The sequence below is a fragment of the Ostrinia furnacalis genome, unplaced genomic scaffold, assembly GCF_004193835.3.
Source record: "Ostrinia furnacalis isolate ACB-3 unplaced genomic scaffold, ASM419383v2 OfSCF0550, whole genome shotgun sequence".
NCBI lineage: Eukaryota > Metazoa > Arthropoda > Insecta > Lepidoptera > Crambidae > Ostrinia > Ostrinia furnacalis.
In genome coordinates, this window is record NW_021130789.1 from 269118 (window position 1) to 281894 (window position 12777).

Genomic DNA, 12777 nt, shown 5'->3' on the forward strand with positions numbered 1-12777 from the left:
TATTTACCTCTCAGTGTCTTGAGGCAACTTAAAAAAGTACATTCTGTGTTTTTATTATTATTTAGGCAGTTAAATACTGCACAGTATTTAGTACACCATTTTCTTTATTTTCTACCAGTTAACCAATCCAGACGGAACGCTATGGCTAAATCCAGACAGAACGCCTTGGTTTGACAGAAACTTAAATGCCTCGCGCAAGCGGAATACGGTGAATCATGGATCAAGCTAACTCTGCGTTCACTTTGCGGCGTTTCTAAATGGATAGTTCTTCAAGGCTGCAAAAAACATGCTTATTCCCTACTTCACTAAGAAAAATGTATTAATACTCACACTGCAGGAAGTGTATGACCATGAGCGTGAGCGAGTAGGAGGAGAGCGTGCGCTGGCGCGCGTCGTTGATGTCGTGCGCCTGCGCCCACAGCTTCGTCAGCGCCACCAGCGGCCGCACGCGCCAGTCCACTGCGAATGCAACTTTATGTTTATGGTGCTTAGGACTTATTCAGGTTGTGCAGGTATTTGGACTACTGCCGATGGTTAATGAGAAGCGAGTATAGTCTGGTAGTCTAGTCGCGACTGTGCGACGGGCGCCCGCAGTGAGGATGCGAGCGCGACAGCAATACATATAATTACGAGCGAGCGATAAGGATGGGTAGCTTGGGGTCATTGGACGAAATTCTACGTGCTCACAGACCGGGCTTTAGAGATAGATGCGATTCGGCGAAATGCACTTGTTCTATTGTCGACAATGAACGAAAAGTTAATAGAGACCAAAAAGAGTGTTGATAGGTACTTAACTTTTCATCTGGATGAGCTAGAGGATAAAGTAAATCTAGAAACTAGATACGAGTTGGCGCAATACACTCATTCCACTGGCGACAATCAATGACGAGCGAGTAGAGATAGAAACATTTATTTTCATTCTATCAAAAGGCTTGAAATTACATAAAAACAAGCGTAAAATAAGTTTGCAGTTGTGATAGTTTTGCCGTTGACGAAACAGCGACAAAAGCGGTAATCGCATTTTCTCGCAAAAACTTTATTTTTCACAATCTGAATTTTAAATCCAAACAAGATAAAAGGGAACAAAATGTAACACGACCTGTAGGCCTAGGATGCACACAGCGGTAAGCGGTTATCACGGCATTTTATCGATTTCGCCCATATATTTTGCTGTCGATAAAGTATATCACGGCGCGCATCCTAGCCTGGTTGGCTGACAAGTGACTCAAGTATCTTGCACTGTCCTATTTATTATCCCGAAGCAGTGGTAGGGTTAAAGTAATATTAAAGTCTGTTCGCCGAGAGTTGATAAAAAAAATTAAATATCAAGAGGTTCTAAACTCATTATAAATTGCGGCCCGCTAATTATTTTTGTCGATACATATAATGAAAAAGTTGGTAGATTATCATTATTATCTCTTTTAAATTTACGGGAATTATTCCGGTTAGGGCATACGTGGGGATACGGATCAAACACGTGGCGTCCATGTGTTGGATAAAAAGTATTTCATTATTATCAAGTGGCTTATAGTGTATCCCAATGTTGGGCAAAGCCCTACCCACTGTCATACCATTCATTTCGGTCTTATGTAAAATAAATCTATTCCGTTTCACATATTGCGGCCCGCCGGCCAGGGCGCTTGACGACAGCGTGGCTCGTACCATGGTACTCAGTGCGCGTTGTGACAAACGACGCCCGCCATACAGAATGCGATAATTAAGCGACAGTCGCTATTGCAAGACATTTCATAATATTTATCAACTCTCGGCGAACAGACTTTAGGATGTTTAAAAGAGACACATGCCGTTCGAATTTAGACCTTCAGTGCGCGAAGCCGAATTGCATTTGCTAGGAAGCTCACACTCCCGTACGCTTTCACTACAAGAATCGCTAACATACCTATCCATGAGAGTACTAACTTCTGGAGTATGAGTAGAGCAGGTTGGTGTTGCGGATGCCGACGACGTTGTTGCAGTTGAGGTCGACGTGCAGCCCGTTGCGCGCGTCGCGGAACTTCAGGATCGGCACCTTGGCCTGGATCAGCTCTGCGCCTGGAGACAATACGACGAAATACGTCATTTAATGAGGGCTATCGTTTTTATACTTAACAGTTGGCACCCCTGGCGATTGACAGGACCTTACTCTACAGTGGCGCCATCTTGACGAGTGCAAATACGATAGTCCTCCTACCACTTTCGCGCTCACCAGTTGGTGCCACTGTCTTCGCTACTAGCAAGTGACAGGACCTTACTCTACAGTGGCGCTAACTGGTGAGCCATGTGGTGAGTATCCCCACATACACAACTTAATTTATAGAGAGGCTGAGGCTACACTGTGCTCACTTTGTATTCGAGTGTAGTCCGGGCGTATAGAGCTACAGTACAGTACTACAACTACAAGTTACATTACAGTAACAAAGAATTTGAACTCAAGATTAAAGCTGCAGGTTTATTTCCAGATTTAGGTAAGATGCTATCTCCACCTTGTGTCCGAGTGAAGTCTGGGCGCTCAAAGCTAAAATACTACAGGCTATTGAATTAACTTACCAGGGTCAAAGCTACGGATATATCCCAGGATGTAGTTGAGGTGCAGCAGGGCGTGTGCCCGGGGCTCCACGTTGTCCAGCGGGCGCACGTAGAGGCAGAGGTCCATGTCGGAGGACTCCAGGCCGAAGCCGTGTAGTCCGGGAGCTCGGGCTGCTATACTCACCGGGATCAAAGCTAAGGATGTAGTGTAGGTGCAACCTCCATGTTGATTGAGTGTAGTCCGGGCGCACAGGACTCTTTTGTATTTGCTCACCGGGATCAAAGCTGCGGATATATCCCAGGATGTAGTTGAGGTGCAGCAGGGCGTGTGCCCGGGGCTCCACATTGTCCAGCGGGCGCACGTAGAGGCAGAGGTCCATGTCGGAGGACTCCAGGCCGAAGCCCGACATCGTCGAGCCCACCACGTACAGCCCGTAGCGCGGGAATATTGACTGTTGACAAAGGAGAAGACCTTTAATTTTATTTTCTGCAAATAAAAGGAGGCCTTCTACGCGTCGTTAACAAAGCCGGATTTCCGCGTAGGCCTATAAGGCCCGGGCCTAGTGGCCCAGCTAGTTTAGGGGCCCTTAAGGGCGAAACCTTCACATAAGCTCAAAAAAGTCTGGCTTGCTTTATTAAAAAGTTCAATTTTTTCGAGATGGAGGAGGGCTCCCCTAAATCCAAGTGAGATCTGTAAGTCCGGTACTAGTCGTTATCTACTGGAGGTGAAGCTTCTTAAACAGTTTTATAGTTTGTAAGCAGTATGTAAGCTGGAAGCTAAGCCTTGCTGGACAGTATGCCTAAAGGTTTCATAGCCACGCTTGCTTTGGCAATAGCAAGTCTTGAGTCGTTTTTCAGGTAAACGCGTCATATCCGAGCTGTCAATAATTCATTATTCTGACAAAAAGTAATCTGAAGAATGTATCTGAGATCCTGTGAGCGGATTTGCCAAACCAAAATAAGATGTAAGGTGAAAATACCTACTATGTATTTCTTTTCTATCGCGTGGCAGACTAACATAAGCCGCCAAATCGTCTTAGATGCCCCAATTAGACAGCTTAGCGCACCCTCCAAATCTACCGCATTACTTTTTAACGTCACCCGACTGATTCAAACCAAAGATTGTCTATAGCTACCGTGTATTGAATTGTTTTTTCTAACACGACGTTTATTTGATCTAATTCCGACGCCTGTGCAACACGTCTTACACGTCACATCGGCGATTTCAAACCGATTACCGCGATGACGTATATTTACACACGGCCCAATATAAACATTACGCGTTTTGAATCACCGACAGAATCCAATGGCTGCGTCACAAACGAACACGTGAAATGTAAATATCGAAGAAATACGGAAATATCTTGATTGTTTCACTCTGGCAAACGGTGGCAAGGACGTGTGATGTAATGTTACGTCAGTCTTTAATGTCGGTAATAAGACAGAATTAAAATGGAATTTCAATTATTTTTCCAAGAGATCCAAAATGAACGCATGAAAAAGCAAAACCTATGGGTACTTACTTCAGTGAGCTACTATTATACTATAGGAAATGAAATGTTTTTTTGTAGTCAAAATAAACAGTAACGACAGCCACGCCCACTTTAACAATAAATCACTACAATGAGATAAACTAAAATCAATTTCATCTGTCATGGCTTAACTAATTAGTCATCAATTGAGAATGTTACTAGGTATGCAAAATCACTTGAAACCTATGTTACAGTTAGGCTTTTACATTTACAAATACATTAGTTTTTATTTCATTCAAAAATACCCAATAGTTATGATTTTATAGGCNTGCTCGCTCGTTGCCCGCTCCCTCGCCGCTGCCCGCTCGTTGCCCGCTGCCGCCCCGCTGCCGCGCCGCTGTTTTCGAGAACCGGTCTATTTGATTTTACGCATAAGATCCTGCCGCTCCCGCGCCGCCGCCGCCGCCGCCCCGCTGCTCGCTAAGTTCGAGGCTGAGGCCTAACTCCGTCTTACTCTAGGGAATAATGCCAGAGGCACGGAACAAATGCTTGGCGGTGTTTTTCTTTAAGAAAGGGGTAAAAGCCTTATTAAGGAATTACAGACCCATCTGGGTTCTGACATGTCTACAAGCTGTTTTTGAGAGCCATCACGAATAGTCTCGCGCGTAGGTTCGATGACTTATAGTCTCTCGAGGAAGCCAGCTATCGAAACGTTTACACTACCATATACCGCATCTATACGCTACGGCAGGTTATACAGAAGACCGAAGAGTCTAACTTATGCATGGCGTTCTTAGACTATGAGAAGGTCTTTGAGCCTGGCTGAATACGAGGGCGATTCCTCTGCAGCAAGCTGTGAGGCAGGGAGATGTAATAATACGTCGAATTCAACTCGGCTGGGCAGCGTTCGGGAAACTACATAACAGCTTTTCGACCAAAACACTCCAGTGCCTAAAGTCGAAAGTCTACAATCAGTGTCTGTTACCAGTAGTGATGACACACGGTTCGGAAACGTGGCCTCTTACTATAAGCTCAAAGTTGCACACCATGGTATGGAGAGTGCTATGGTCGGTGTTTCTTTTCGAGATCGAACCAGAAATGAGGAGATTCTTAAACGAACTAAAGTTACCGGACATATTATAGCGATCGGATTACCAAGCTAAAGTGGCAATGGGCACTTGGGCAGGGCACATAGTACGTAGAACAGACGGCCGATGGGGCAAGGTTCTAAAGTGGAGGCCACATACGTGTACGTGTTTGTCGGGAGGCGCTTTCTTTTTTTAACCAACTCCGGAACTAGAACCGGAATTCCGGAGTTGAGTGCCCAATATCGGAAATCAGTTCCGGAGTTGAAAACTATCCGATATTGCAAGCCCTAGTGGCAGACTATTATAAGCCGCCAAATCGTCTTAGATGCCCCAATTAGACAGCTTAGCGCACCCTCCAAATCTACCGCATTACTTTTTAACGTCACCCGACTGATTCAAACCAAAGATTGTCTATAGCTACCGTGTATTGAATTGTTTTTTCTAACACGACGTTTATTTGATCTAATTCCGACGCCTGTGCAACACGTCTTACACGTCACATCGGCGATTTCAAACCGATTACCGCGATGACGTAAATTTACACACAGCCCAATATAAACATTACGCGTTTTGAATCACCGACAGAATCCAATGGCTGCGTCACAAACGAACACGTGAAATGTAAATATCGAAGAAATACGGAAATATCTTGATTGTTTCACTCTGGCAAACGGTGGCAAGGACGTGTGATGTAATGTTACGTCAGTCTTTAATGTCGGTAATAAGACAGAATTAAAATGGAATTTCAATTATTTTTCCAAGAGATCCAAAATGAACGCATGAAAAAGCAAAACCTATGTTCAGTGAGCTACTGGTATGAAATGTTATTTTGTAGTCAAAATAAACATTTAGTAACGACAGCCACACCCACTTTTACGATAAATCACTACAATGCGATAAACTAAAATCAATTTCACATCTGTCATGGCTTAACTCAATTACAAACATTACAAATTAATGATAAATTGATGCTATTAATATGGTCCTACTCTGTAGATGTAAATATACAATGAGGGCTATCGTTTTTATACTTAACAGTTGGCACCCCTGGCGATTGACAGGACCTTACTCTACAGTGGCGCCATCTTGATGAGTGCAAATGCGATAGTCCTCCTACCACTTTAGCACTCACCAGATGGTGCCACTGTCTTCGCTACTAGCAAGTGACAGGACCTTACTGTACAGTGGCGCAAACTGGTGAGCGCTAAAACGATAGCCCTCATTGAAACAGGTTTACAAGTACATAGCACATTTCTAAGGTTGATAGGATATATTACTGCTACGTTATGCCGCCAGAGTGCAGCACTGGCGCAAACCGTAAATAGTTTTTAACAAGTCGTTAAAGGCGGCTTATTTTATTTTATCATTTACCAACAAGTTTACACTAAACTAGATATGCTCAACAATAACATTAAAAGCCGGTTAAAATTGTGATGTCAGTTACCTTAATAGTAATGTACAGGTACCGCCACAGGTTCATCTTCTTCCTGAAGGTCTCCTCCGTCTGCTGCGACTTGACGAACTTATCCCACATCTCTTGCGACAGTGTGTCCCATTTTGATCCTGAGACAATAACACATACTTAGTGAAGTAATCATTAAAATTATATCTACCGATAGTTGACTTTGATAGTAAATAATATTTAATAGATGGATCTGAGGCAATAAATGTTTCATGAATCTGTAAACTTAAGAGGAACATTTGGAAGTGCTGTTGGTAGCTTCATAAAGAGAACATAATTATGTTGTTGAAGTGAAAACCAAATACAAGACAGGCATAGCCTAGCGTGAGTGACACAGTTTGTGTATCGTCTATGTAGCTTGGTAAGATTTACTTCCGTATTCACAAACGACTCTTGCTTAAGTGGAGCAGCAAATCGAACGCACAGCGTTGAATAGAGCTCTATCAGAGTAAATACGAATGAGTAGGTTATTTTCATAGAAACGCACCGAGCGCGGTTTGTATGTGAGCGCGCAAATACGTATGCGGCGCGCACGCACACACTGACAAAATTTATCGTGGATTATCGGGGAGCCAGTCGTGGTTGCGCCGAATTTTGTCAGTGTGTTACTACTCATTTGTATTTACTCTGGCTCTACGATTGGATCGCGAAACCCTGTCCATTAACGTGCACTGTGAGACCTCACAGTAATGTTATACATTTCAATCTGACTAAACATTTATAGTTACCAGTGAGCAAGTCATCCGGCGTGAACTTGACCTGGAACGGGTATGACGCGTTGAGATACCGCTCCGGCGCGATGCGACGCGGCCGCGCGTGCGGCTCGCGGGCGCGCCGGGAGCGCCACTCGCGCCACTCGCGGGAGCCCGACCAGCCAGCTTGCCCGCCTGCGCTGGAACCACTGCCGCTGCTGCGTTCCGAACTACGCGATGCTGCTTCGCCTGCAGGGAAAACGATACAGTTTTACCAGAGTAAATACAAATGAGTAGGTCATCTTCATAGAAACGCACCGTGCGCGGTTTGTATGTGAGCGCGCCAATATACGTATGCGGCGCGCACGCATACTGACAAAATTCGACGCACCTCACCACGAACGTAAAAAAACCTATCACGAAGACTGAAACTACGTATTCTGTACACCCAACCAAGTAATATTACAAAATATTATTGGTGGGAAATATTTTTTATTTTTATGATTAAAAAAAATACAATATTCCGCAGCCCGCAATGTACAGCGCGCCACGCAACGCAATGACCGTGCCTATGTGTGTGTGAGTGTATTGGAGCGTACGCGCTTTCCCGCCACTACCTACCGCGACCGCAGAAGTATTTTGTACACAAAATTACCAGATTATTCACTTCCTACATTTAAAAAACACATTCCTTTAGCATTTGTTCAGGTTTAGAACTAAGTACTTACCGACTAATCCCCTTCGACGTCGTCTGGAATCGGCCGCTCCAACCGGACAAGTTGTGGCTCGAACTGACGGCCTTCCACGTGCAAGCAAACGCGTGCCCGGTAAAGCGTGTTGTACCAATATCTCCACGACAGCTTATACACAAATGATTAGCCACTTCACACAACAAACGGAATCTGAGTCGAATATTCACATATAGTCCGGTCGCCGAGCACGTAGAAGTTTGGCCAATGACCCCAAGCTACCCATCCTTATCGCTCGCACGTAATTATACCTATTGCTGTCGCGATTGTGCGACGGGCGGCCGCAGTGAGTGTGCGAGCGCGACAGCAACATAGATTCGTGCGAGCGAAAAAGATGGATAGCTTGGGGTCATTGGACGAAATTCTACGTACTCGGCGACCGGGCTTTAACAATGATGTTTAACGATAACGCAAGCAGGTAGCCGTTTGATGTAACGCGAGTCGCATGGATAACTGGATGACCTTCACTTCAGTTTTCAATGTCCCCGTCTCATTCACTGACGGGTATGCTCCGAGCCATCCTATTGGCTGGCATGTTTGCTCGTTTCTTCCCGGCCACAGCGACACTGCTAGCGCGGGCCACGGATGTATCTTTTTCGTTTCGTCATCGCGTCATTTGATCGCTAACTTAGAGCGGTCGGTTGATAATTGTTTTGGATCATGAGTTTCTAACAAAACATATATGTAATTATTTTCAAGTTTGCCAACACTTTAAAAGTCAATAAATGTATGAAAATGATGAATCATCGAACTTGTATGACTTTGTTCTGAGTGGTCCTACAACTTTTGTGCCATATTAACTATTGCTCCAAATAGCTAGTTCTAACAATACGTACCATAATTTTTTGTTGGCCGGCACTTTTAGAAAAGGCCCAAAAAGAATGATGTCCTTTTGTCTATGTGTGCGTGCGCGCCGCATACGTGTTGGCGCGCTCACATACAAACCGCGCCCGTGTGTTCCTATGAAGATGCCCTACTCATTTGTATTTACTCTGGTTTTACTTTCCGGGTCTACGCCAACACCTAAGGCTGCCGATATATTATGCTAATTAGCGCCGTTCGTTAATAAAGCCAGCTTGCCCGCCCGCGCTCTAACCGCTGCCGCTGCTGCGTTCTGAACTGCGCGATGCTGCTTCGCCTGCAGGGAACGCGACAACGATTGTTTACTTTTCAGCGATACGGCCCCGAACAGTTCGGTGCCATAGGGTGCCACCCGTTTTTGTACTAAAGCCCGGTCCGTGAGCACGTAGAGTTTTGTCCAATGACCCCTAGCTACCCATCCTTATCGCTCGCGCGTAATTATATTGCTGTCGCGACTGTGCGACTGGCACCCGCAGTGAGTGTGCGAGCGCGATAGCTACATAATTACGCGCGAGCAATAAGGATGGGTAGCTTGGGGTCATTGGACAAAATTCTACGTGCTCACGGACCAGACTATAGTAGCAGCCCCAGAACGGGGAGAGTAGCTCATAGCCCCCGGGGAAAGGAGCCCAGAGCAAGTATCCACGTGCTCTCCCGAAATTTGGTTCGTATGCCGTGAAAACCATGGGTGGTGGTGGGATTTGTTTACTTTTCAGGTCTACACTCCACATCTAAATGCTCTTCCCACAGGATAATAATTACTGTTTACTTTCCCGTCTACTTGAGCTCACAGACGAGCGACATTATGCGATAGTGGCTACCACTATCGCAAGCAAGGCGACTGTCAGCAACAGTCGCTAAGGCTGCGTTTGCACCAGAGGTGTGCGAGGATACGTCTTTACCGAGACGAGGTAAATGAAGCGATTCTATTTGTTCTTTACAAACACATCCCTCGCTACGCATCCTCGCACATCTCTGGTGGAAAAGCAGTCTAACCGTTTTAATTTAAGTATCCTCGCGTCAGCCTAAACTTAACTAAGTAAAGATCTAGCTCCTCCCAATGCTGTGCTGAGCATCGCTAATCAAATATGTGGTTCACTTCGTTAATCGCTAATCCGTTAAAACCTTACATTTCGGAAGGTTTAACGGAAGTTAACGTTAATCCGTTAAACACGTGATAAAAAGTTAATTGACGATTGACAGATGAACATGACTGTTTCTCCTGCTGGCAACAGGTTCATATGTTAAAATTCGCCCCAGCTCTACCTAAACCTAAGCTACTGGACTTTTCATTGGCGGTCAAATTGTGTTACATTTTTCAATAAATATTACAATTGCCAACAGACAAATTACTGAGTAAAGGCGCTCAGCCACGCAACGCCGCTGAAGAAAACGTACGTGCCGTACATACAAGAGGCTTAATTCAGTAGCCTTGAAAGCTGCTAATGACCCGACAGCGTCGAAAGCGCACGTTAACCGTCCATCCGACATTCCAATATTTAACACTTGAAAACAACCGAGACAAGTAAGGTGATAATAAAGAAATTGCCCAAATATACAGATTCATGCATTCACAATTATGTGGTTTTTCAATAGCTATTGCCATTATTAAGATGTGATTTACTATAAGGATATTATTTCTATGTATTCAACTATACTTTGCTGTATTCTTTAAATAAATAAATAAATAAATAAGACATACATTCCTTCAGCTTAACAGTCTGACTGAATTGTATTTATTTGTAACTACAATCTATTTGTTATCTATCTCACAAGGTTACATCTGTAAATGTTATTTACATGTTATCTAATGTTAACTTATCTCAGTACTCTGGTGTAAATTGCGAATGCTTGTTTAACACATATTGGGAGCACAGTACATATAAATTTAGTAGCAGTATGGTATTATGCAGATTTAAAATAACCTGGTTAAACTATGCAAATATCAAAATAAAAAATGTAAAACTTTTAGAATTTTGTTCCAAAATCTATTTTTTAAGGAAATTGAGTTTCTTTTTCCAAAGTAGGATAAAATTCCTAATTTTCTATTTCAAATGTAGGTCAGTAGGTCAACTTCATGCTTACTCATTAATATGCTCAGAAGTTATGACATGACTTAAAGAATAAACATTGTAATACCAGACAATTTTAAATTACAGTAAATAATTCAATAAAAAATAAATAAAGTTATTATCATAATATGATATGATAAATGAAAAAAAGCATTATCAACCACTGCTATGAATTTGTAATTTTGTAATAGCCTCAATAGTGACTATTTGGTAGACAATCTGAAAGTAATTTATCATCATAAATGCCACTTAAAGAAGACCATCTATTGACTAAGGCTGTTATTCTATTTCGTCCATTAAAATAGGTAGAGCTTTCAGATAGCAGGTATTTTGAAAATTAATGTCGGTTATCATTTATAACTGTTTTAATTTTTATTAACTAAATGTGAAGGTAGAACAAGTAATTCCTCACCAAGTGTTTTTACTCTACACAATTTATACAATTGGAACAAAACAAGCCAGTATGTCTGATAAACTGAATAAACAGTTAAATGGCTTGGTTATGAGGCAACCTGTGTAAATATTATTAATTACAAACACTCAAGAGGGTAGTCCTAATTCAGTTTATGTTTCAGTGTATTAATTTAGGCAACTGCAAAAACATTCATAATAAATTCTATGGCCTTACATCAAAATTGATAAGCTACCTTCACTTGTTTCTATCAAAGTGAATACAACTCACCTTTTTCCCCAGATTTGTTGGATCCAGATGCATTGCTTGACAAACTGGAATCATCAGATTCATATCCAAATGCTGTGTTGTCCCCTTTGTTATTGGTCTGTCGGTCGCGGCGCTGCTGCCACCGACGCGGGGTGACCTGGCCGGGGCCCGGCGAGCCCCCGCCGCGCGCCCCGGGGCCTCCCATCACCTGCAGCACCTCCAATGGGTAATGCCGAGGCTGTCTGTCCACTCCCGCAACCATGTACATGGGCCCCGGCCCTCCGAAGCCCCCGTTTCCATGGTACATCATAGGCGCTCCCTCGTTCATAGCTGCCTCCTCGATCTGCCGGCGAGAACAGGTTATTAGGCATTTGAAAACCGGCGAACGTACCAGAATATTTCTTTACCATACCGACCTGTCCCTCAATCCGTAAACACGTTGGAGTGACGCTTCTGGGCGTCTACTGCGTCATATTAGGCGTATTATTTCAATTAGAGTACGGTGCGACGTCGAATATCTATTTATCCTGACCCACCGAAATTCGAGACGATCCGTCAAAAACGTCTTCACTGAGTCGGTAGCGGAACTTGGCTGATAATGATGCGCGTGTAACTGGGCTCTCACCGTACGAATAGAACGAGCTATAATTATTTCGACGCCGGTAATAATAAATCTACCCACGAATTACGGCAAATCAGTAAAATCTAATGAAAAAGATCCGCCATGACTTTTGAGCTACATTAGCGACATCTGACGGATATTACTAAACGTCACACGTGATTTTATTTTTTTTTTCATTTGAAAATTGGTGTTCCATTCCATTTCAAACCAGCATTGAGGTTTTATTAAAATGTTTTAAAATATTATTTTATTGAATATTTACGAAGTGCACTTTTATTAACTAAAGGCTGTTAATAAATTACAGTCATTATAATTACAATAAGTACAATACATAGTATTTTTATGTCTTTGGTCACATGACAAAAAATATTTACAAGATTTCCCATAAAATGTAGGTAAAATGTAATGATATTTTTTAGGGAAATCATTTTAAGAATCACAACACGAATCTTGCAGGAAGCCCTAAAGGAAAAGGTGATTTTATAGGCTTTTCCAAGGCTTTTCTGAATTTTTGGTTCACATAAGACGCTTTTTCGTTGTTTGGTAATTCGTTCTTTAACCTTCCCCCTTGA

At 43.1% G+C, this 12777-nt stretch overlaps 1 protein-coding gene across 1 annotated transcript; it reads right to left on the minus strand.

Moving 5' to 3' along the window:
- Positions 1-319: 319 nt before the first annotated feature.
- Positions 320-12338, minus strand: LOC114366153 (poly(A) RNA polymerase gld-2 homolog B). The gene is made up of 7 exons (XM_028322930.1): positions 11996-12338; positions 11605-11926; positions 7277-7489; positions 6531-6649; positions 2801-2978; positions 1921-2052; positions 320-459 (listed from the first exon to the last, which is right to left on the minus strand). The coding sequence occupies exons 2-7, from the start codon at positions 11909-11911 to the stop codon at positions 320-322; spliced, it is 1089 nt and encodes a 362-aa protein (XP_028178731.1). The 5' UTR covers positions 11912-11926; positions 11996-12338.
- Between the last annotated feature and the right edge of the window lie 439 nt (positions 12339-12777).